At 37.6% G+C, this 25,708-nt stretch overlaps 3 protein-coding genes and 1 pseudogene across 3 annotated transcripts; 1 reads left to right on the top strand and 3 right to left on the bottom strand.

Moving 5' to 3' along the window:
• The first annotated feature begins 2,236 nt into the window (after positions 1-2,236).
• Positions 2,237-5,433, top strand: LOC125203973 (putative late blight resistance protein homolog R1B-16). The gene is made up of 2 exons (XM_048102505.2): positions 2,237-4,918; positions 5,001-5,433. Exon 1 carries the CDS (start codon positions 2,302-2,304, stop codon positions 4,897-4,899), a length of 2,598 nt encoding a protein of 865 aa, XP_047958462.1. The 5' UTR covers positions 2,237-2,301; the 3' UTR covers positions 4,900-4,918; positions 5,001-5,433.
• Positions 5,434-9,771: 4,338 nt separating this feature from the next.
• Positions 9,772-10,916, bottom strand: LOC125205113 (uncharacterized; annotated as a pseudogene).
• Positions 10,917-12,919: 2,003 nt separating this feature from the next.
• On the bottom strand, positions 12,920-14,104 carry LOC125205112 (putative F-box protein At1g14315). The gene is made up of 2 exons (XM_089060217.1): positions 13,798-14,104; positions 12,920-13,518 (listed from the first exon to the last, which is right to left on the bottom strand). The coding sequence occupies exons 1-2, from the start codon at positions 14,102-14,104 to the stop codon at positions 12,920-12,922; spliced, it is 906 nt and encodes a 301-aa protein (XP_088916343.1).
• Positions 14,105-15,147: 1,043 nt separating this feature from the next.
• Positions 15,148-24,907, bottom strand: LOC148922997 (putative receptor-like protein kinase At3g47110). Its single transcript, XM_089060856.1, has 9 exons — positions 24,862-24,907; positions 24,543-24,686; positions 23,945-24,207; positions 23,694-23,778; positions 22,264-23,151; positions 21,992-22,168; positions 16,492-16,644; positions 15,312-15,454; positions 15,148-15,219 (listed from the first exon to the last, which is right to left on the bottom strand). The coding sequence occupies exons 1-9, from the start codon at positions 24,905-24,907 to the stop codon at positions 15,148-15,150; spliced, it is 1,971 nt and encodes a 656-aa protein (XP_088916982.1).
• Positions 24,908-25,708: the final 801 nt, after the last annotated feature.

The raw sequence follows: 25,708 nt of genomic DNA, 5'->3' as shown, positions 1-25,708 counted from the left end.
TATGTTTAATGTTCAGAACTCGTTTCCACTTGATTTTTCTTAAACTTTTGTTCGACTAATTGGCCGTTACCTTGATTATTGTCAATCTTTGATCGGTGATAGCTTTGATTGGTTTATCTTATATGTTCATACAATAATTGTGACATGAGTATTGATGCATGATAGGGAGAGATCGTGGTAAAACTTGAGTCGGATGAACGTAGAACTAATTAGAATAACTAAAGAGTCAGTGAAATCATTATACTTGAAATTCCTCAATTTGACTAATTCTATCTTCTTTGCATTGATTTTTGACATTGATCTGATCACATCCCTTTGTTTATATTACTAATTTGATCTTTACTCTAATTACTTTTATTAATAAATTAAAGTATTGATTAGATAGCGCGCTTAATTAAATCCCAAGATGTAATTAATTGTGACTTTAGCCATGAGTGTAATGGGGCCGAGGGCGTAGGATTTTGTGGACGCCCGACGCCAGATGACACAAATTGAAAGAAAAAGTAAAAATTGAAAGAAAAAGTAAGTACTTAGCAAAGCTCTAATTTAATTACTCTAAAAGAATTTTATAATATCCCTAAGAAACAACGAAGAATAAAACGAAAACATATGTAGGATGCATGCATTTAAAGTAGATGTTTTCTTGAGTATGAATAAGTATATTTTATTGTTTTCAAAAGGTTATATTGACGAGCAAGTTATAGTCGGAGTATGGAAATCCGAGTTAAGGATTTTAAACGCACGAGGTGAACTTTTCTATCCTACTTACTAATATGGATAAAATGTCAAATATTTTGAGGTGATATTTAGTTTTGCAAATGATGTTGTGTTGTCATATATGATTTGTTTTATGTGTATGAAGCCTATTTGTTTGGTTGGAACTTAAGAATCGAATTCTGGTATGAGTGAGGATGGTGTTCCTACTCGGATTAGTGTACACAAATAACCGTGGAAGGTGGCCACCTTTCACGACACAAAGATGAAGTAGTGGAGGGCGGGTGGAGAAAGATGTAGGTGACCGTGGGAGGGCACCATCTCCACGGCACTTGGTGTTCAGATACGACAGAAATACAGAAAGAACTTAGACTGATCCGTCGAACTTTAGCTCAAAGAGAATTTAGTAAGCTCGGGCCTTTTAAGAGAAAACTCTCGAGTATTACTATGACGGCATGACAATATTTTTAACGTATATGTGTATATTTCGACAATTTATTCACCGAGTATCTTTGTACTCAACACTGCATATATTTCTAAATGTGTAGGTTGAGAGGTGATGGTGGTGAATGCTGGGGTAGAGTTTATGATTTTCTTCTTATTTTAAGTAGAGGCTCCCAAAGGAGTATGTCTCTATAGTATTTATTCCGCTGCGTACTAAAGTTCTAGATAACATCGACTGTTCTCCTATACTATAATAATTATTTATTGAGAAGTAAGAATTCCATTCAATGGTGATTAAGAATTAGTTTCAAAATTGTTTGCCCCTTCATTTCTAAGTGAATATTCAGTCCTTGGTTATCCCCTTTCTGTTCCCCTCTTCTTATTTCCCACCCCTAGTCACGGTTTCTGGCTTTGCTGTCCATAGCAAAGTACAGTTGTGACATATAAAGAGAAAATAATTAAAGTATTGTTGGTAGTGTAATCTATGATGAAAAAGTTTTCGGAAAAAGAAATTGACTAATTTCAAGAGACGGACCAAAATGAAAAAAGTAGACTACTTTTTGGACGTATGAAATATATTAGCGGTGGGATTTTAAAGACTTAAAGATTCCACTTGAACTTCCGATTTATCGATTGGAGGGAAAACGTCTTACGAAATAAATTGTGCTTCATCATCATCTGGTCAACCCGCATGGTCTTCAAACAGGGGTGCAAGGAGAGGATGCTTCGTTTAATATTTCTTAGCTCATTCCGCGCTGGGGTACGTGACCCGGGAGAGCACGCCTTTTATGGAGGAATTTCAAAAAAATGTTAGGTAAATCACAAATGATAATATTAGAATAACATTGATATTATAAAATGTTAGGTGAATCATTTTCTAACATTATCATGTGCACACATATAATTAAAGTAACTTTAACCTATAATTATAATGCTAGCCACACTAGGTTCGCATATCAATAGTTGGACTAGTAATTAAAGTAACTTTAACCTAATAATTAAAGTAACTTTAACCTATAAAAAATTAGTGTACATGTGTATCCGACAAATATAGCATCTTTTGTTGATTTTAAGAACGCTGCACACGCGTTCTTCGTCCAATACACGATTGGTTGTTACCTTATTTTCATTCACTTGTTAATCATGTCTGCTTATGGAGCTCTGGTTTCTCTTATGAATATCATAGATACCCTCGAGAAACATCCTTCCCCTCCCATTTCTATCAACGAAAAACAAGTTCAAACTCTCACTCAAAACATTACCTTCTTGCAGGAGTTTCTTGATGGCTATATTTCCCCTTTTGCTGATAGCCACAAAGCGTATCCATTGGAGCGTCGCATTGCTGATGCAGTTTACGCGGCTGAGGATGTTATCGAATCCCATATTGTGGATCAAATTCACAGTGGATCCACAATCGTTGCAGATCATGAATTCTATCACAATCTACAGAAAGTGATAGAAGAAATGGATTTGATTAACAAAGAGGTGAAGAGCATTGCAGTTGAAGCTCAGACCAAGCAGAAGCCCGTTGCTGCCTTGTCGGCATCTTCTCCCACTGTGAAAGAAAACGTGATCGTGGGCTCTGAAGAAGTGTTTTTTGAAGTTCTAGATAAGCTCGCTGGAAATCAACTCAACCTCCAAATCATCCCCATCACAGGGATGGGTGGCATTGGTAAGACCACTCTTGCCATGAATCTATTTGAGAATGCACTTGTTAAGGAACGGTTTAATATTCGTGCTTGGACTACAATTTCTCAAACTTATAATGTTAGAGAAACACTTAGAGAAGTTCTTTTTCGAGCAAGTGGACGAGATTCAAGTAGTGATTTGAGTGAGGATAAATTGGGACAAAATTTATACCAGTTTTTGTTCGGTAGGAGGTATCTCATAATAATGGATGATATGTGGAGCATAAAGGTGTGGGAGAAGATAAAATTTTTCTTTCCTGATAACCAAAATGGGAGTCGAATAATCGTAACAACTAGGCTGTCGGACTTGAGTTCTCAGTTGAACGAGTCTTGTATAGTTGCCATGAAATTTCTAGATAAGGCTAGTAGTTGGGATTTATTTTGTAAGACCGTGTTCGGGAAAGAAAGTTGTCCAATTGAGTTGGAGAAGATTGGAAAGAATGTTGTAGCAAATTGTAAAGGACTTCCTTTATCAATTGCTACAATAGGAGGTCTTTTGGCAAAATCTGAACGCACAAAAGAATGTTGGGAGCGTATAGAGCAAAATTTAAATTCAATTGTTATTAACAGTAATGATGGATTTTGCTTGAAAATATTGTGGATGAGTTATATCTTTCTGCCGAACTATTTAAAGCCATGTTTTTTGTATATGGGTGTTTTTAAGGAAGATTACCGTATTCGTGTGTCAATGCTTGAGAAGTTATGGGTTTCTGAAGGATTTTTAAAACCAAGGAGTGGAAAATGTTTGGAAACACTTGCACGAGAGTATTTTATGGAGTTGGTTGATCGAAATCTTGTTTTAGTTGATGAATTGGGGTCTACTGGAAACGTTAAGTTTTGTAAAATTCATGATTTGTTGAGAGATTTGTGTTTAAAAGAAGCTGAAAGGGGAAGATTTTACCATTTCATAAGAGATGGTCCTCCGGCCATTTATTATTTCATAACAGATGGTCCACCAGCCATTAGCGAACGTCGAGTCGTTCTTAAAACAGGATGGTTGTTTGGATCTTTGTCACATACTCGTTCCATAATATGTGATTATGACAAAAGAGCAAGTGATGATGAGAAAGTTCTGCCATCTCGCGATCTTAGATTGTTGAGGACATTCAGGGCAGATGTTTCTAGGGGGCATTTGTATAAGAATAATGCTTATTTCCTAGAAAATGTGCTTGAATTGGTGAACTCACGGTACCTTGCTATTTGTGCTCATAGTGAGTCCAGATTCTCTAGTTCAATTGATCTCCTTTGGAATCTGCAGACATTGATTATTTATTCATCTTATTTGAAATATTGTCATGTACCAAATGAAATTTGGAAACTGCATCAACTTCGGCATCTTGAATTTGTGGAGAACGAATTGATTCTCCCAAATCCTCCTAGTGACGATAGTGACATTGTCATTATGGAGAATCTGCAAACACTCAAAGGAGTTTTGGATTTGTTATTGAATGAGGAGGTGGTTAAAAGAATTCCCAATGTGAAGAAATTGCATTTAACATACTATTCGGATGAAATGGAGGGTGAAAGCTGCCTGAGCTATCTTCAATGCTTCAGTAAATTGGAAAACTTATATTGCTGCACCTTTATGCAAACTGGTGACTTTTTGCTGAGGATTAATTTTCCCAACTCCATCAAGAAATTGGTTGTTGCAAACCTTTCTGGCACAAAGTCGGAAGACACATTGCCTAAAATAGGTTCGTTACCTCTTCTTGAGAAGCTCATATTAAGAAATGGTGTCTTCAGAACCGGCAAATGGGAAACAATTGAAGGCCAGTTCCAGAAGCTCAAGTTTCTTAAGTTGTCGTATTGTGAAGGTCTAGTAAATTGGATTGTGTCAGACAGCTCCCACTTTCCACTTCTCCACAAGCTTAGTCTCGATCATTTATCCGAACTCGAGGAAATCCCATCTGAAGTTGGAGAAATAGCAACGCTGAAATCGATTTCATTGATTAGGTGCAGTGAAGCAGCTGTGGCGTCAGCGAAAAAGATAGTAGAAGAACGTGAGGATCTATATGGAGAGCAATTAGACCTTCGTGTGGATCATATTTGGTAAACATTAGACTGCAAAAGAGGTAATAAACATGCATTTATGTAATTTGTTTTCAATCTTTTTTGCATTTGATAAACATACATATGAGCTCATATTTCTGTCAGTGTTGTTTGCTTGCTCTCATTGTGGAGCTGAGTGAGGCCGGAGCCACGAGGGACGGAGAAGAGGGAGAATGGACTGAGATTGGTGGCGCGGTGGAGGGAGTCGGCGGCGGCTGAGGGAGATTCCATCATGCTCTCGTGAAAGCTCTTCAGATGAAAGCTTCCAGTAGCGTTTGAGTCGTGACCGAATGATCCAGAACCTTACCTGCGAGAACACGAAGACGATGTTGAATTGAGTGCCACATATATGCTTCAGATAATCAATAACTTCAATATGCTGTTACATTAGGACAAAAATCAAGTTAATTCAGAATTGATATGCAGCCAAACAGGAGAAAATTATGCTGTATATTTAAGAAAACTATGCTCATCAGGCGTAGCCACCACAATATCAACACCTCTGTCTAAGTCTTTAAACTGAGGCCCTTTTGGTGCACCCCCATATACACACTGTTATTAAATAAACAAATGGCAGCTGATTCAGCATGAAGCAGATAAATAAGGAAAAATCACAACATTCACATATACAATCAATGAAGAAACCCCAAAAGGAAAGCAAAATCTCATGCCAACACAAAGTCCTCTGTCAATGTCAAAACGAAATGACTTCTAAAGATATATGCAGAAATAGAATACAAGAAATAATGCACTATTGCTCCAAACAGGAGTGGCTAGTCATGAACTCATCCAAGTTTCCAAGGAAAGAAGAAGAATAAGCATCCTCTAGTGAAATCAGGAAATAGTATTTGCTGATGTGATCAAGAGTGAGAGTGTAATTCCTCTCCTCTTCTGACCAAAGGCCAGGTTATAACTTATAAATCACCAAGAATGTAATTCCTCAGAGCAACTTACGAAGCCCTTCACATGAACTGAAGAACCTACAAGAGCACTCAACTAACAAGTCCCTGGAGCAAATAGAAAGTTTAAATGGAAAAAAGTGTAATCATTCGTTCTCTAACTCCTCACAGGATCTCTAGTTGCACATGATCATATCAAAAAACTATTTGATTACACAGTTCTGATTCATACAGAGTGAGATATATACACATACTCATACAAAATACACCATTACTAGCTAAAACCTCTGCACTTGATACAGCTAAACTCATAAACAGCACACATACACTTGGGAGATTTCGTAAAATAGTATCCTCATAAACAACATTCGCTAAAAATATACAATAGTTTCCCTAATCTTACTTCATAATTAAGAACATGAACCCAAGCCTGCATGCATCAATTAACATAAACGCCTTACAAATTCGATATTAAATTCCAACTCGAGAAGCTGCCACACTCAGATACAGAAGAAATTAAATGTTTCCATTCGACTTGTAAAAACTGATAAACCAAACATATACAAACAAAGATACCAAACAAAGCATAGGATATTTATCTACAATCTGTATTTATGCTCTAGCTAAAACTACTAAGACTCACGCTTATTCGCATGCTCACCACAGCTAACACTCGCTTACCTCTAACTAACTAACCGCCACAAAATATCTTCCAACGGCTAGCGACACCTAATCCTCCAACGGTCATTTTCTTCCAAATGTTGAGCTACTCTGCTTCAGCTATTCCAGCACGAATATCCTAATAGATATTTTGCGGATTTTACAACCAGTTTGAAAGGTAGAAACTTCAGCTTACAAATTCGAGCAAGATATAACATATGATTAATAAAGTCAGCAGAAAGAAAGCATGCCAGGCTCTGTTATTTCATCTTCTGAAGCAGCCATATTACAGGTAACTCTCTGAAAAATCTGTTGCTCTTCAATTGGGGTATCCATAAGCTCCAGTATGAAGATGCTAGATCTTGTAACTCAGTAGTATTACTTTAAAAAGAACCCGTTTTCGGATGTGTTTTTAGGACTGCGGTGATTAGCGGGCTTGTTCGTAATCAGCTGAGTTTTCGAGGAATGGTGATGTTTAAGGAAATTATTTTAGCTAGTGTTTTGCCTATCGATATTACTCTTACTTCTGTGGTGAAGGGGTGTTTCAAATTGGGGGATTTTGGATTGGGGATGAGTGTTTTGGGGTTAATTCTGAAGCTTGGTTTTGAGGGACACGTTGAATTTACGAGGAAGACGTTTGATATGATGGAAGTGAAGGATGCTTTTTCGGGGACGACGATGCTGGACATGTATGTTGAGATGGGGGATATGGGAGAGGCGCGACGTGCTTTTGATTGTTTCGTGGACTGCAAGGCTGTTCAAAGAGATGGTTCGTTGTGGCTTCAAACCGAATATTGTTGGAATTTTGGGCTTCCGCATGACTAATTTAATGTGTATGGTTATCTTTCAGTTGCCCAATTAAAGTGATTCAATAAAGATTAAGGTTTGGGCTAAAGTATATTTCATTGTTATGGAAATAAGTGTAGATACCATGAAGTGATTTTCTATTTGACGAGGGACCGAATAGAAAATAAAAGCGTTTATATTTAATATAAATATAAGCTATGGTTATGGCCCAGACTTCAGAAGAACATTCGATATGTCTGTATTCTCTCGGCGGACTATTGCAAAGAATGTCTCTGATCGTTTGGAAGATCCATAGCCCTGCAAAGTAATTCCGCCGTTCAATTCGTTATGGATCAATGTACGATTCCGCTCTATAGTTTATACTCCTTCTTCGTTATTCTCGGTTAATCATCATAGAGAGCTTTATGTAATTGTACATTCAATTATTCCAACAAATGGTATCAGAGCCACTCGATTGATGATTCTCTAAGAATTGGAAAAGGGGAATTAAGTTTTACGCTCTTATTGTGTATTAAATCCATAAAATTTAGTTTTCGTATTTTATGGATCTGGTTGAATATTCTGTTCTGGATTGTTTTATTAATTCCAGTAATACAAAACCTGGAATTGAATTTTATGTTTCCTATTAAAAGTACACGGCGGCGTCGAAATTTATTTTGCAATATTAGGTTACTGTGTATATGGAATGAGAGGAGTGATCAATGTCTAACTAATTTTAAGTGTATAACAAAGAATAAATCTCAACCATACAATATGCCAATCCAAAGGCCAAAAATAAAGGCAACAAACCTTTCATATTTAATTAACAAAAAGAATAAGGGCATTATTTGAAACCAAATTTTATGGTGGAATCATTCAATCTCACCCAGAATTGCTCACGCAAAATCAAACTTGGCGACACCCTTCTCCGCTCCGCCACCGCTCGCAGCACCGGCAGACCTCCATGCCCGTGCCTTCGCCTCCTCCTGCTCCTCTTCCGCCTCCTGCAACTTCATATCCCTCTCATCCATCACCGCCAGCCACTAAGAGGTCTCCGACACCGTCGATCTGGAGCTGCGTTGTAACAACAGTAGAACTCCTCTCTTCCTCGAGAAATTCCATCGCGTCAACAAGACGTAGCAAGACTCATGCTGATTTGTTGCAATCTTCATCGTTTACGCTTACGCTCAGCAATGTCCATTGTTAATTGCAAAATCTTCATTACAAGAGCTGATTTCTCCATCTCACTTGTGGATTTCGCAATCTACTATATCTGTATATCATCTCTTTTCTCCATCGTCAATTGTCGATTCCAAGATCTACTAATTCAATATCTCATCACAATAGTTGAATTCACCATCTCATGAATTGAATTATCAGATGATCAAAGACGGTTCACTTTAAGATAGAAATAGTTCATTGTACTTCACTAAAATATCAAACATCATATTTAATTCAATATAAACAGCATTTCACTATAAATATTATATGGATCACTATATGTTCAATATACTTCACAGAAATGAAAAAATATTAGACTATAAGACATGCAAAATTTACTTCACTATATGCACAACATACATCACTATATACTCATTATACATTATAAAACATGCATAATATACTTCACTATAAGCACAATATACATACATCACTTTATATGTGTTCATTTTACTGCTTACAAGCCCAACATCATAATTGATATGTATATATTACTGCTTACTTCACTGAAATTATAAAATAGTGCACTATAAGCATGCATCGCAAAAACATCACTCTAACCATGAAATACTTCACTCTTTGCACGTTTTACTTCACTGAAATAAAAAAAAACAATGCTCTATAAGCATGGATCACAAACACTTTACTCTAAGCACGTTTTTACTTCACTGAGATAAAAAACAATGCACTATAAGCATGCATCACAAACACTTCACTCTAATCATGAAATAATTCACTCTAAGCACGTTGTACTTCACTAAAATTAAAAAACAGAGCACTATAAGCATGCATCACAAACACTTCACTCTAACCATGAAATACTTCACTCTAAGTACGTTTTACTTCTCTGAAATGAAAACAGAGCAATATAAGCATGGATCATAAACATAGCAATATGTGTTTGTTTCACTGCTTACAAGTCTTTAGTTCACTTATTACATGTTTTGGTTCATTTATAGTGAATATATACTTACCGTGAAGTTGAAATACTATATATTGTAGTAACTCTAATGTAGAGTGATGTAAAACTGCTTTATAGTTACAAACACGATCCTTAAAAATTTTTTGGTAAACATTTGAATATGCTCTATAGGAAAGTAAATATGCTTTATAGTGAAGTAAATATTGATTATAGTGAATTGTTTTCCATATCATTGAAGTATATTGAGCGTGCAATGATGTATATTGTGTCCGGTGTCGATCGACATGATAAGGCCAAAACCCGAACAGTAAATGACAAAGACGACTTATAACCCAAAAAATACACCACAAACAAACCTTCCACACACAAACACACAAATGTGGACTAACTAAAATGAGATCACATTCTCGAATACAAAATTCTTGAGGGAGAAAAGGCTAGGAGTGAAAATCATGGCACTAACTTTATCCTTCGCAGTTGCATCCTTAAACATACCGACTTGTTGAATAGTTCTTGTCTTGTTGGAGTAGTAGATGAGCCACTTTTCGTACAGCAGCATCAAAACGTCACCATCTTTAAAAAGTTTAATTGGTTTAACACACATATAATTCCAATCAAAACCAGAAGGCCAATCTAAATCAAAACCATTACTACCTATCTTGTACAATATGGTCCAAGACTCCTCGACATGGTATTCCTTCATCAACCATATGACAATTTCATCTTCCCATGTGTATGAATAACACAGGCAGTCCATCAAAGCAGATAACTCCCCGATTACATAGTCACGTCCATCTACAGGAGGAAGCGGAGGAGAGAAGATGTCAAAACATTCGTTTCAAGATCAAAACCAATAACCCATAAGGTATGAGCCAATTCATGTTCTCCTCCTATCCAATGAAGGATGCCATTAAAAACAATGTATCCAGCTGAATAGAATCCGAGACGAGGAGTAGCGCCGGCTTCAACGCGCCTCCATGTTCCTGTTCTAAGGGTGTATACATGACGACAAGAATCGGATCCCACATCTACAAGCACCTTATATTGCCCGCTAATTTAGCTCATTCCATATCCAAAACTTAGCATATCGTCATCGTCATCATCTAAAATGTATTCCTCAGGGCACCAGAGCTCGATATATTGACGAGTGATTGGATTGCATATAAAAAGAGGAATTTGAGGACTCCCTAACTGTGAGTATATATGAAGCAATCCATTTGCAGCCATACCTGCCAGTGGTTCTGATTTTTCGTCTCTAATTTCGAAATGTATGAGCTGAATGTAGTGAAGATCGCGGATTTCTAGATCGGCTTCTTCTTCGTCTTCAATTTCGAAAATTGAGCACCGAGTTGAGCTCATCTGCTGCAAAAGAGCTAGAGCGGGTGGGATTTTGAATTCGAAATCGTCGGAATCGAGCAGATTGAGCCATCGTTTGCAAACGCACTTGCTCAATGCAATGCTTCGGAGAGGGAGGCGTGAGAGGATTTCGGTGATGATTTCAGATGGCAGATTTCTGAAGAAAATACGCTCCATTATAATGGTTGAAATGGAATAGTTGAAGAAGAATAAGAAGAAGCAGCGGCGTACATTCTGTTCTAAATAAGAATTAGGGATTCTTCTGCTATAGTGATTTCGTCATTTATTACTCTTACTGTTTTGTTAAAAATGTAATTAGATGTTTCATATAATAGAATTAGGTCTTCTTCTCATTAATTTAATTTCTACTGTTTTTTATTTTAATTTTCAAAGTTAAGATATATTTTGTACTCTAAATTTTAAGGCGACATCGTTATTTAAATTCTGAAAAAAGCAGAAAAATTTAGGGTGCCAAAAGGGTAAAGGCAAGCGACGAGATGATGGGTAATTGAGCTCCTTATGTCTTGTTTGGGCCTAACCCGAACATGTCGCCGCTGTAGACACTAATGCTGCTTACGTTATGCTTAACCGGGCAATGCTTGTAAGCACGATGCTCAACCTCAAAATGCTAAGCAAGCACACAATCCAGCATAATGCATTAAAAAACGCACAAAGTTAATTCGATGATTGAGCATACTCGACCTCTCAAAGTTACTTAGTTGTAAATTTGGAATTATTTATTCTTATCGTTCGTATGCAAATAAAGAAAATGGAAACATTAAAGCTTATAGCTAATGATGTTCTATGAATGAGCTTTGCCGATCGCGGTAAATTTACATACTCAATTAGGACAATGATACCATATGTCATGAAAATTTATGTATGGATAAATACACATATGGAAGATCTATAAGTAAACTAACAATTGAAACTGAGTTGCAATTTTATGTACATCAGAAGAATCGTACAATAAAAACTAATTTCACGTAGTCGAGAGAATCGGTTAGCAGGTACTTCAATAGTATACTGAAAATGCAGATGTGTGGGAAAAAGAGTGTTTGTTCTGCAAAACCAAATTCTGTTACTATCAATGGTGAAAGGAGAAGAGAGGCAGTGGCAAACAATAATTAATTTCTACATATAATTATTTGCGTCAAATTGCAATTCACAGCAACCAGGCATGAACCCGCGCTTCTTCAACCTGGAAATCGCAACCGGCCTCTCTGCCAAGATCTCATCAGATATGTTAATCCAGCTCAGTACCCAATCATTCTTGTAAGAGATCAAATACTGTTAGCCACAATCTAAAATTATATTTGAGAGGCCAAATTATTCGGTTCAAGACGACTTAAGTATTCAACAATGCATTGAACCAGTTGTAAGCCGATCAAATTTTTAAACACTAGGTTCACAAACATAAGTGTTTCTTTATACAGTTCCTCATTCTTGAAAAATAATTTATTTTAATTACTATTATAAAATAGTCTGACATGAAACAACTCATAATAATAAGATCAACCATAAACACCACTTAATAATTAAAAAAAAAAGCATATAAAACGAACATGTTTTGTACACACGATGACGAAATGATATCATGTTTACACGATTGGATAACGGCAACGAAAAATCTAGATTAACATCATGAACAAGAATGAGATTATTATAAACAAATGCCACAGTAGTTCATTTTTGTTACGTCCACTAAAATAAGTCCATTTTTATTTATAGATACTATCCGACAATATATATAAACTCAACGACATGATAATGCCAAACTCGAACAACACATGATAAGATAACATCAAAAATGAACATGAACACGATGTAGATTGACATTGCCATTTAGAATGATATCATAAAGAGTTATCCCAAACCTGTTATTATACTACAAAGCCCATGAAAGGCTCTCAATATCATAGGTAATTAACAAAATTAGCCACTAACCATTTAAGGTACAATTTGGGGCTAATTGGTTCACTTTATTCCAAAATTGAAAAAAATATTATTGGTGCAGTAGCGACAACAATTAATATTACATACAACATCCCAAATATATGTAGTGTGTATCGGGTCGACACGATAAGGCCAAACCCGTACTGTAAATGACAAAGAAGACTTATAACCAAAAAACTACACCACAAACAAACCTTCCACACAAACACACAATTGTAGACTAACTAAAACAAGATCACATTCTCGAATCCGAAATTCTTGAGTGAGAAAAGGCTAGGAGTGAAAATCACGGCACTAACAATGTCGTAATCCTTCGCAACTGCATCCTTAAACATACCGACTTGTTGAATAGTTCTTGTCTTATTGGTGTAGTAGATGAGCTGCTTTTTTTCCAGTAGCATCAAAACGTCACCATCTTTAAAAATTTTAATTAGTTTAACAAACATGTAATTCCAAGCAATACCAGAAGCCCGATCAAAATCAAAACCATTATTACTTATCTTGTACAATATGGTCCAAGATTCCTCGACCTGGTATTCCTTCATCCACCAGATGACAATTTCATCTTCCCATGTGTATGAATAACACAGGCAGTCCCTCAAAGCCGACAACTTCCCGATTAGACGCCTACGTCCTACAGGAAGAGGAGGAGGAGGAGAGAAGACGCTAAAACTATCATTTTCAAGATCAAAAGCACAAATCCGTAAGATATTAGCCGAATGATATACTCCTATCCAATGGATGTTGCCATTACAAACAATGTGACCAGCTGAATAGATTCCGAGACCAGAAGCAGCACCGGCTTCAACGCGCCTCCATGTTCCTATTCCGAGGGTGTATACGTAATGTGAGTCGGTGTCCACAATGATACAGACCACCTTATATTGCCCGCTTATTTTGCTCATTCCAAATCCAATGCTGAACACCACATAAACACCATCATCATCATCATCATCATCATCATCATCATCATCATCTAAGATGTATACATGAGGGCACCAGAGCTCGATATATTGACGAGTGATCGGATTGCATAGAAAAAGCGGAATTTGAGGACACCCTAACCGTGAGTATAGAAGAAGCAACCCGTTTGCAGCCATACCTGCCAGTGGTTCTGAGTTTTCGTAAGGGATATCGAAATCGGTGAGCGGAATGTAGTGAAGATCATGGCTCTTCTCCTCATCGGTTTCATCTTCGTCTTCAATTTCGAAAATTGAGCACCGAATTGAGTTCATTTGCTGGAAGAGAGCAAGGGCGGGTGGGGTTTTGAATTCAAAATCATCGGAATCGAGCAGATTGAGCCATCGTTTGCAAACGCACTTGCTTAATGCAATGCTTCGGAGAGGGAGGCGTGAGAGGATTTCGGTGGTGATTTCAGATGGCAGATTTCTGAAGAAATTACGCTCCATTTTAATGGTTGAAGAAGAATAAGAAGAAGCAGCGGCGTTCATTTTGTGGAGTACTAAATAAGTAAGAATTAGGGATTCTTCTGCTACAGTGATTTCGTCATTTATTATTCCTACTGTTTTGTTTTATAATACTCATAAAAATAAATTAGAAGTTTCATAAATAATATCACAATAAATTCATTCAAATGAAAACTTTAAACTACAATTTCTATTCGACACGACAAGGCCAAACCGAATACTACAAGACAAACAAACATTTGACAAAAACACATAAATGTAGACTAATATTATGGACTAAAACAAGATCACATTCTCGAATCCGAAGCTCTTTAGTGAGCATATATGCATAATTTACTTATAAAAATGAAATTAGAAGTCTGATAATTCCAGTATTTTAACAAATAGTATGTGTGTAATATCGCAATGAATTCACTAGTTGCGATATTAAGGACTAAACAAACATTATTATTGACTAAACAAACAATCGAGCATAATGCATCAAAAAACGCACAAAGTTCATTCGGTGATTAAACGCTTGATTGAGCACGATCGAGCATCTTGCACCAAGTAATAGCTCAATGATCAATGCTCAATACTTAGTTGTAGATTTGGATTTATTTATTCTTATCGTTCGTATGCAAATAATGAAAACGGAAATATTAAAGCTTAAAGCTAACGATGTTTTTGCGATTAAAATTGTCATATATATCACATCATATTACTGGAAAATCATTTAAAGGCCCCACGTTCTATGAATGAGCTTTGCGGATACCATACTCAATTATGACAATGATACCATATGTCATGAAAAATTACGTATAGAAAATACAATATAGAAGATTAGTTAACATGCTTGAAACGATTGGATGACCAAGATCTATAAGTTACCTAACAATTGATGAGTAAGTTGCAATTTTTTGAACATTCACTACAAAAATATTTGCCTATTACGAGCACAAAGTTCGCCTGAAAATTGGAGACACCTAATTAGGGTCTGAACAGCAAGAGTTACATTGGAAGACAGTTCCTTCCCTTTACCATTGCTACTGAGACAATAGATTTTGAGCCTTCTGCACCTCCAAATGCCCTTCACACCAAGAACCATTCACAGCAGGCTGTGTTCCTCACAAGAGATGTATAGCTAACTAGTCATCAAGAGTCATTCTCCGGATTTCAATCACAACATTGACAATTTTGAATTTCTTACAAAGTTCAGAGACTGGATGGTAGAGAGTTCCTTCCCATCACCACCATTGCAACTGAGCTTTGTAGGGGATATCAAATTGTGGCATTCAGCATCTCCACATACCCTTGTTGCATACATCCAGTCACAGAAGCAATTGCCAAGGGCTGTGAACATCACAAAAGATGGTATAGTATAGTTAACTAGTCATCTACATATCGAAGTCAACAGTTTAAAATAGTACTTTAAAAGAATACTTCACAAGAGAGCATACCTAAGTTTACTGCTCCATACAATTCATTCGAATGAAAACTTTAAACTACAATTGCGATTCGACACGACAAGGCCAAAACCCCAATACTAAAAGACAAACAAACATTCGACAAAAACACATAAATATAGACTAAGATTATGGACGAGATCACATTCTCGAATCCCAAACTCTTCAGTGAGAGAAGGCTAGGATTGAAAATCAGGGCATAACCCCTCTTAGCGTCTGCATCCTTCAACATATTGACTCGTCGGAGAGTTCTTGTTTTGTTGGAGTAGTAGACTAAAATAGAATGGTCTAGCATCATCAAAACATCACCATCTTTAAAAAGTTTAATTGCAGCGACATGTATATATCGCATATCAAAATTAGATAAATCTAAACAAGCAGTGCTCATCTTGTACTCTATGGTCCAAGATTCATCGACTTGGTATTCCTTTATCATCCAGATGACAATTTCATTATTGCATGCATAGTAAGAATAACATAGGCAGTCCCTTAAAATAGATAAACTCCCCGACATATCTCCCGTATGAGGGTAAGAGAAAATGTTAAAATATTTTGTTTCAATGTCAAAACTAAAAAAAGTCCATATTTTATTCCTCGAATCATATTCCACTAACTCATTCCTACTCACATTTTATTATAAAACTAATACTTTAAAAGTAGGACCCACATCCCACCAACTTTTTCAACTCATTTTCCATTACATTTCTTAAAACCCGTGTCGGGTCAAAGTGTAGCAAATTTTGGGGGACGGAGGTAGTACAACACAAATTCAAATCGAATCACCAAAAGGATGAAGATCTACCTCTCGGCGTGGCATGTGGCCAGAGCCTAGAGGTAGGCGAATCACCGGTGAAGGCATGGGCTGATTGCGGCTACAGAATGACGCTGAATGAGGTGGAGATTTGGCGGGAAATTTTCACAGACAACGCCATTGAGTTCCTGCTACAAAAGTTGCATAAATCTTGTGCAGAGCAGCTGCTGCTTCAATCATATTGATCCTTTCGTCTGTTGAAACAGCTAAACATTTCATTGCCAATTCAAATGTTGATATGATGCATTTCTCCTTGGCAGAGTAATGTGTTAGCGAGATCATCCAAAGCTCAGAGTCCACGTTGGATAAGAAAGAAGTGCAACTGACCGAGCATGTGAGTCATCCTAGAGCAACGGTAAAGGAAGACACATTATGCAATGTAGCCACGAGCTCTCAGCTCACCTATCCGACGTGGAAAGATTGCTTGGTCAAAGGCTCTTGATGAGCATCTGCAAACAGCTGTTCTTTGTACATTAATGAGTTAATGAAAAGCAGAAAATCAGTTATTCAATATTGTCTGTAGTTGAGCTAGGTTTTAGCTAGTGTTCTAGGAGCTTCTTTTACATATGATATAAACCGATGCAATAGTAGTTTGTAATTAAGTTTTTCCTGACTGAAATTTCAATCAAAGCATTCTAGCTCATTACCCTCTTTATTCATTGCAAAATGGAAATGTCGATAGCATGTGCAGAGACCATTTTCAACATGGTATCAGAGCCTAGGATCTGATCCTAGGCTCCCCTCTCTCCTTTTATCCTATTTTCTTTCCCTTGCCATTTTCACCTACCTTTATCTTTAATCCATGGCTGAAAGTGACATCTCAGAGACTATTGGGCAACAAGGCACTGGATCCTATGTTGCACCATATCAAATCTTTCCACAAAATCATCCTATGCTTATTAAGTTAAGTGAGGATAACTATCTCATTTGGAAGCAACATGTGCTAGCTTCTGTTCGAGGATATGGTTTGGAGGGTTTTCTTACTGGAGAAGATCCACCTCCCCCTCGAATGGTAACTCAAGCAGGTTCGGAAGAAACTAGAGCGAACCCAGATTTCATCAGCTGGACAAGACAGGACCAACGTTTGTCTCATTGGCTCCAGTCCTCTCTTTCAGAAAGTACTATGGTGATAGTAGTGGGGCTGAGCTCGAGTCAAGATATCTGGGAAGCTTTGGAAGCAAGCTTTGCTAGCAAATCTAAGGCAAAGGTTATGCAGTATAAGTTTCAGCTTCAGACAGCCAAGAAAGATGGGTTACCTATGAGAGCCTATCTCAACAAAATCAAGAATTACTGTGATCTACTGGGATCAGCAGGCTGCAGGATCCTACAAGAGGACCATATTATGCACATTCTCTCAGGTCTAGGTACTGAGTATCACCCTGTTATTGTGGCTATTACTTCGAGAGCAGAACCATGCTCTCTTCAGGAAGCCTCTTCTATATTGACGAGCTTTGAGACCATGCTGGAAGGTGGAAGCACGAGCTCCATTAACAGCGATGGCTCTCTTCCCTCTGTGAATTTAGCACAATCTGTTGGTCAGAGAAAGGAATCATCTTACAGAGAAGAGGGAAACAGATCATTTAACCATCACGGTGATGGAGGAAGGTCCTACAACTTCAGAGGAAGAGGTGGAAGAGGAGCACGAGGGGGAAGATCAGCTGGTGGCCCTAAACTGATTTGTCAGCTGTGCCAAAAACCAGGCCATGTTGCAGGAAAATGCTGGCATCGTTTTGAACAAGATTTTGTGCTGCCCACTGCTCCTCAAGCAAGACCTGCTCAATCAACTCATGGCAGCAACTATCACCCCCCCTCTGCCCACATTGTGCAGACTAGGCCGCAACACAACTACCATCCTGCTCATCCACCATCCGAGTTCAGTGTTGATAATTCAACCACTTCGTGGTACCCCGACTCTGGTGCAACAAACCACATCTCAAATGACTTCTTAAACTTGAATGTGGCAACCGAATACAATGGAGGTAACCTTCTCCACCTTGGTGATGGAAATGGTATAAGTATAGCACACATTGGTGATTCTTCCTTTAAATCTGCTACTGATTCCTCCTCTAGAACTCTTTATCTATATAATCTTCTCCATGTTCCTAATATTTCCAAAAATCTTTTAAGTGTATCTCAATTTGCTAGAGATAATAATGTCTTTTTTGAATTCCATCCTTCCTACTGTTTTGTGAAAGATCAGGTGTCCAAGGAAACCATCCTCAAAGGCACACTTGACCATGGTCTGTACCGCTTCCTTCTGCATAAATCTTCATCACTTCCAAGCTTCAAGAAATCCAGCCTTTCCAGTTCAGTCACCTCAAATAAGAGCAAGATCAGTGTTCCTGTTTCTAGTTCATCATGCTTGAATTCTGTTGTTCATCCAGCTCTTTCCAATTCCGTTTCAGCTTCTTCTAGTCTAGATTTGTGGCATAAACGACTTGGTCATTGTGCTTTAGACATGGTTAAGAAAGCTCTTGAACATTGTAATATATCATTTTCATCAAATAAAAATTCCACTCTTTTGATCCTTGTGCTGTCTCCAAAAGTCATAGACTACCTTACACTGATTCTGTTTCTCAACACTCTTTTCCTCTTGAATTGGTGCACAGTGATTTGTGGGGACCATCACCCATTACTTCTAGAAATGGATTCAGATATTATGTTACCTTTGTTGATCACTTCACTAGGTTTACTTGGTTATATCTTCTTAAAAGCAAGAGTGAGGTTAACACTGCATTTAGACAATTCAAAGCCATGGCTGAAAACCAATTCAATTTTAAAGTCAAAGCTCTACAAAGTGATTGGGGTGGTGAGTATCAGGGGCTATCTACCTTTTTACAAGAGTCTGGTATCCTTCATAGAGTCTCATGTCCTTACACTCCTCAGCAAAATGGGTTGGCTGAACGGAAACATAGACACATCATTGAAATGGGACTAGCTCTTTTAGCACAATCTGGTCTAGCTCAATGCTTTTGGGATGATGCATTTGTCACAGCCTCTTTCCTCATTAATAGACTTCCTACTGCCACATTAAACTTTCTTTCTCCTTTTGAGTTGCTGTACAAATGTAAACCCAATTATCTAGAACTCAAAACATTTGGGTGGCTATGTTATCCATTTACCAGACCATATTCTAAGCATAAGCTAGACTTCAGATCCTCTCCCTCTACTTTTCTTGGGTATAGCACTTCTCACAAAGGATACAAGACTCTTCTTCCTACTGGAAAAGTGATTATTACTCGTGATGTGATCTTCGATGAATCTTTCTTTCCACATAAAACTCCTCCTTTAACTACAATACCCTCTCCTACTTCACTTTTTCCAGCATCTGCTCCTATAACTTCCACTCTTTCTCCTTTCATACCCGTGCCTTCATCAACTTCACACTCATCATCTCCTCATGATCCTTCACAAGTCTTTGCAGATACTTCACCACCTACATCATCTTCTGCTACAGCCTGCCCTGCTCCTGACTCTCCTGGCATCAATGTGTCTGCCTCCTCAAACTCTCCATCTTCTCCAGCCCAACAAGATCCTGATCCTCCTCCTTCCAAACCATCTCATCAAATGGTTACTCGGTCTAAAGCTGGGATCTTTAAACCAAAAGCTTTCAGCGTTTCACTGCATTGCATTCCCAGATCAGCCCTAGAGGCCATTCTCATTCCACTTTGGAAAACTGCCATGCTTGAAGAGTTCTTAGCTTTGTTAAGAAACAAAACTTGGATCTTGACAAGACTGCCTCCTGGGAAGAATCTAATTGGAAACACTGGGTTTTTAAACTAAAAAAACATGCTGATGGGAGTGTAGTAAGGCACGAGGCCAGGTTAGTAGCTCAAGGCTTTTCTCAAGAGCCTGGTTTCGATTTTACTGAAACCTTCAGTCCTGTAGTCAAGCCGACAACCATACGGTTGATCTTATCTATTGCTGTTTCTTCCTCTTGGAGCATCACTCATTTGGATGTCAACAATGCATTCCTCCATGGAGATTTACAGGAAGAGATATATATGCGACAACCAATTGGTTTTGAGCAAGGTGATCCAACTCTTGTTTGCAAACTGAACAAGGCTATCTACGGTTTACAACAAGCTTCCAGATCATGGTTCATTACCATCCAGTCAGCTCTTCTTGCCTTGGGATTCAATCAGTCAAGGGCTGATACTTCTTTGTTTTTCAGAGTTTCTGGCAAGGAAGTCACTTATCTTCTCATCTATGTTGATGACATGCTCATCACTGGTTCATGCTCTTCTACCATCAAGAAAGTCATTTCTCAGTTGAGCGAGCAGTTTTCATTGAAGGATCTAGGGGAGGTGAAACACTTTCTAGGAGTTGAGGTGAATCGCACTGCTCAAGGCTTACATTTGAGCCAGGGAGGTTATATCAAAGAGCTCCTTAATAAAGTGCAAATGCTTGACTGCAAACCTTATCCAACACCTATGTTAACTAACCTCAAACTCTCAAAAGGTGAAGGAGATCCATTCATTGATGGAAAACTGTATAGAAGCAAAGTAGGAGCCCTACAGTATGCTACTATAACTCGCCCTGAGATTAGTTTCAGTGTCAACAAGGTGAGTCAGTTCATGGCTTCTCCCTTAGATACACACTGGAAAGCGGTGAAAAGAATTCTCAGATATTTATCTGGATCGCATGATTATGGAATACATGTTCAGAAGTCTGACTTTAAGCTCATAGCGTTTTCAGATTCTGATTGGGCAGCGGACCTTGATGATAGGAGGTCGGTTACAGGGTATTGTGTGTATTTTGGCAAGAATCTTGTGTTATAGTGTTCAAAAAAGCAACCTGTGGTGTCAAGATCGAGTACAGAGGCCGAATATCGAAGCTTGGCTCAAGCCACTTGTGAGATAAGCTGGATAACATATCTCCTTGAGGAGTTGGGAGTGACACTTCGAGAGACACCAGTGATCTGGATTGATAATGTGAGTACCATATCTCTTGCAAGCAACCCTGTATTGCATGCTCGAACCAAGCACATAGAGCTTGATGTTCACTTCGTGAGAGATAAGGTAAAAGCGAAGAAAATAGAGCTGAGGTATGTGCCTACAACAGATCAAATAGCAGATGTGCTGACTAAACCGTTGGGGTACCAATTCTTCTCGCGCCTTCGCAACTGGATGAATATTTGTCCCTTGTCGACGATCGAATTGAGGGGAGGTGTTAGCGAGATCATCCAAAGCTCAGAGTCCACGTTGGATAAGAAAGAAGTGCAACTGACCGAGCATGTGAGTCATCCTAGAGCAACGGTAAAGGAAGACACATTATGCAATGTAGCCACGAGCTCTCAGCTCACCTATCCGACGTGGAAAGATTGCTTGGTCAAAGGCTCTTGATGAGCATCTGCAAACAGCTGTTCTTTGTACATTAATGAGTTAATGAAAAGCAGAAAATCAGTTATTCAATATTGTCTGTAGTTGAGCTAGGTTTTAGCTAGTGTTCTAGGAGCTTCTTTTACATATGATATAAACCGATGCAATAGTAGTTTGTAATTAAGTTTTTCCTGACTGAAATTTCAATCAAAGCATTCTAGCTCATTACCCTCTTTATTCATTGCAAAATGGAAATGTCGATAGCATGTGCAGAGACCATTTTCAACATAATGTTGGTCTTCCATTGACAACAAAGCAGATGCTATCACTTGAGTTGCGGTATTTTGCTCTAATGCTTCACTTACCCACTGTTTTAAGCTTCTTTCTTCACCGAACATATCATCCAGCAGCAGTATTCCAAAACTATATACATCTCCATTTATTGACACTTTCCCTTCCATTCCAAACTCTAATAGTATCACATGCATTCAAATTTTTGTTAGGATTAGGTAAAATATTAATATATGATGAAGTTTAAGTTGGTAAGCTCATCATCATGCATACCTGGAGCTGCATAACCGATGGTTGCCAATGTTTGTGTTTGAATGATAGTTTCACCTCCATCGAAAAGCTGGGAAATATCAAAATCAGCAAGATGGGCAACCATGTCTTGATCAAGCAACACATTGCTTGGCTTTATATCACAGTGAACAATTGGGAATGTATGGCCATGGTGACGATATTCCAAGGCGGCTGCAACGTCTATTGCTATTTTCAACCTCTGTATAAGATCCAGACTATAATTGTTGGACTGCAACCATTTATCCAAGCTCCCACTTGGCATGTATGTGAAAATCAATGCTTTAAACTTCATATTACAACAATATCCAATAATCCGAACTAAATTTCTGTGTGGAATGCTGCTCAATATAGAAGTTTCAACATCAAAGCTCCTTGCTGCTCCTTGTAGTTCCAAGTTGAAAACTTTTACTGCAACTTTCAACCCATTCGAAAGTGTTGCTTCGAATACAGAACCAAAGCTACCTCTTCCAAGTAGGTTAGTTTCACTAAATGAACTTGTTCCTCTTTCAAGTTTATTGTAAGAAATTCTTCTGCATTCAGTGCTAACTTTTTCTGTGAGTTTCTTTGACCATGATATATGATGATTTTTGCGGCATGGTGGAACTTGATATGCTATTGAACCACAAAGAGCTAAGTTGTGGAAAAAAGACGCAGCACTGAAGTTAGGGAAATGACCTCCATCTGGAATTTTTCCATTCAGTTTGTTGTAAGAAACATTAAAATTTTCAAGAAAGATAAGGTCTTCTAAGGACTTGGGTATTGATCCAGATAAATTATTGAAAGATAAATCCAATGTTATCAAACCTTTAATATTTCCTAATGACTGAGGAACGGATCCGCTAAGAAAATTATTTGATAGGTTAAGAAAATCTAATTTTTGGCAACCGTCAATTAAGGTCGGAATATGATAGGGACTTCAACTCTGATACGAGTCTCTACTTTCCAAGACATCAGCGTGCAGCCAACCACAGCTCTATGCCGTCCCTCGCAGCGGCAGCCCGAAGTCTTCTCAAGCCCAACTCATCATGGAAGCAAAACCTAGATACTATATCAGCCGCATAGGAGGGAAGATAGATTGATTAGCATATCAATTTAAGATATTCCATATCTTCTATTATTTCTCAATTATTCATGTAATATTATTTCAAGTATTTTCTCCTATAAATATAGGAGATTGTTTAGCATCAAAGCATTGAGAAATAAACTAAACGTTATTCTCATTCCTGTTCTCGGCGTGAACGCCACCCCTAGCACCTCAACTAGGGTTTATCTTTTTCTCTATTTGTTCAACTAGGGTTTATCTTTTTCTCTATTTGTTCGTTCAAATCGTGGTGCTCATGCTCGATAGGTCAAGGATCTATCAACTGGTGCTTCATTGATTTATTCTCCCTCTGTCACAAAATCCCACGCACATCTCTCTTTTTCCCCTTTTGAAGCATTGTTCTTTCCTTTATAGCAATTCACGACAGTTTCTATTCTTCCTCTTGAAGAATAAGCCTGAAAATTGATTACAAGACAAATCCAAAGAGTTGATCAACTTTAGGTTTCCTAGTTGAGGTGACAATTGACCCCTAAAATAATTGGTAGACAAATTTAAATATTTAAGGTCTGTGAGAATCCACGGGATGGTTGAATTCAATTGGTTGGAGCTTAAGTTGATCACTCTCAAAGATTTAACTTCACCCAAGCATTCTGGTATTGGCCCCACAAACAAGTTCTCTTCAAGGCTTAACTCCCCCAAATGGTTCGTTCGGCAAAGATCATTAGGGATATACCCTACCAATTGATTGCCACTAATATTTAGTCTTTGGAGTTCCTTCAGTTTCCCAATTGTTGGTGGCACGAGTCCACTCAGCTGATTTCTAGACAAACCCAAATATAGCAAACCACTCAGCTTAATGTTGCAGTATGATGCTTCAAAAATCTCTAAAGAAGAGGAAAAATTTCCAAGTGAAGTGGATTGCTATATATATCCAAGTACTGCCAATGTCGACAATTAGTTAACGAAGAGAGAAATGTCAATTCCTGAGTTGGGAATTCTGCTCCACTCAAATTATTTCTCCAAAGGAAGATTCCCTCAAGGAGATTCAATTTACGAAAGTAGGGTATAGAGCCACTAAATGAGTTGGCAGCCATTGGCAAGATGGTAAGTTTAGAAGCACTGGTGATAGAGGTTGGAATTGGGCCAGTGAGTCTGTTATAAGACGTAGAAAGCCCTTCAAGATTGACTAGTGAATTCCCTAAATATGATGGAAGAGTACCAGAAAACTCATTATATGTAAGGTCTAAAGCCCTCAACGTTGATATGTTGAATATGGAAGATGGGATGGATCCATTTAATGAACAACCGAACACGGTGAAAATCTCGAGTTTTGGCAGAGTGCCAATCTCTTGTGGTAATTCACCTAAAAATTTATTGACATAAAAGAGGTGGCTGGTAACAGTCAATAAATGAAATGGTAATTGGTCAGAAATACCATGAACAATTGCCGAAATTCGATATTTCTCACTACCTTTAAAGTTGGTCGGATAAATCACGAACTTTAACGATCGTGCAAATTTCCATAGTGATGATAATACCTGTGAAATGATTATGATCCATGTACAACTTTTGAAGCATGCTCATATTTCCAATTGCACGGATGATATTGCCACTGAGATCGTTGAAACTTAACCCCAAGATCTCAAGTTTTTTGCATTTCCAGATACTAGGAGGAATGTATCCTTCAAGAGCAGATGCTTGGTAGATTATAGTTAATACATAGCTATCCAAATCATCAGTTTTCTAAGCAAAAAGAACTAATGTAGCCAGAAATTTTAAATCTACTAAATAATAATAATAACTTGATTATAGAAGAAAATTTATACTATCCTAATTACTAATTGTAATACTCCGAGGGTCCTCAAAAAATAAACAAACTTGCATATGATATGTATTTTAATGTGCAATTGACAAAGTAAGAAATAGATGATAAAAAGTAGAAAGAACAAATGAAAAAGGTAGTGTAAGTAGTGTTGGTGGATTGTGGGATCCACATTATTAGTGGTATGTAATTAATTAAAAACTTTTCATATTTAGACTTTATCTAATTTTGGGGGATGACCCAAAATAATAAAACTATTCTATTTGTTTAGGACGGAGGAAGTAAAATCTAATGCTCATGAAAGTCTATTAATATATATTTTCTGGGGATATTTTTTCTAATTCAGACCCCGGAAGGGTAAAATAAAATGCATTATGGACTAATTCTAAAGTTCACTCTAAAAGTTTAATTATTGAGAAAACCAGAAGAATTTGGAAATCATACTCTCATTTTCAAATTTGATAACTATAATTAGGATTTAGATAAAAATAAATAAATAAATATATAGTGGTGGTGGAACACTTTGAATAAAAATCACAATCCCAATCAAAATCAAAACCAAC

The sequence above is a fragment of the Salvia hispanica genome, chromosome 6, assembly GCF_029641045.1.
Source record: "Salvia hispanica isolate PSC_SH4W2 chromosome 6, Shi_PSC_v1, whole genome shotgun sequence".
NCBI lineage: Eukaryota > Viridiplantae > Streptophyta > Magnoliopsida > Lamiales > Lamiaceae > Salvia > Salvia hispanica.
Note: the sequence above shows the minus strand (reverse complement) of the source record. Positions and strands in the feature narration are given on the sequence as shown.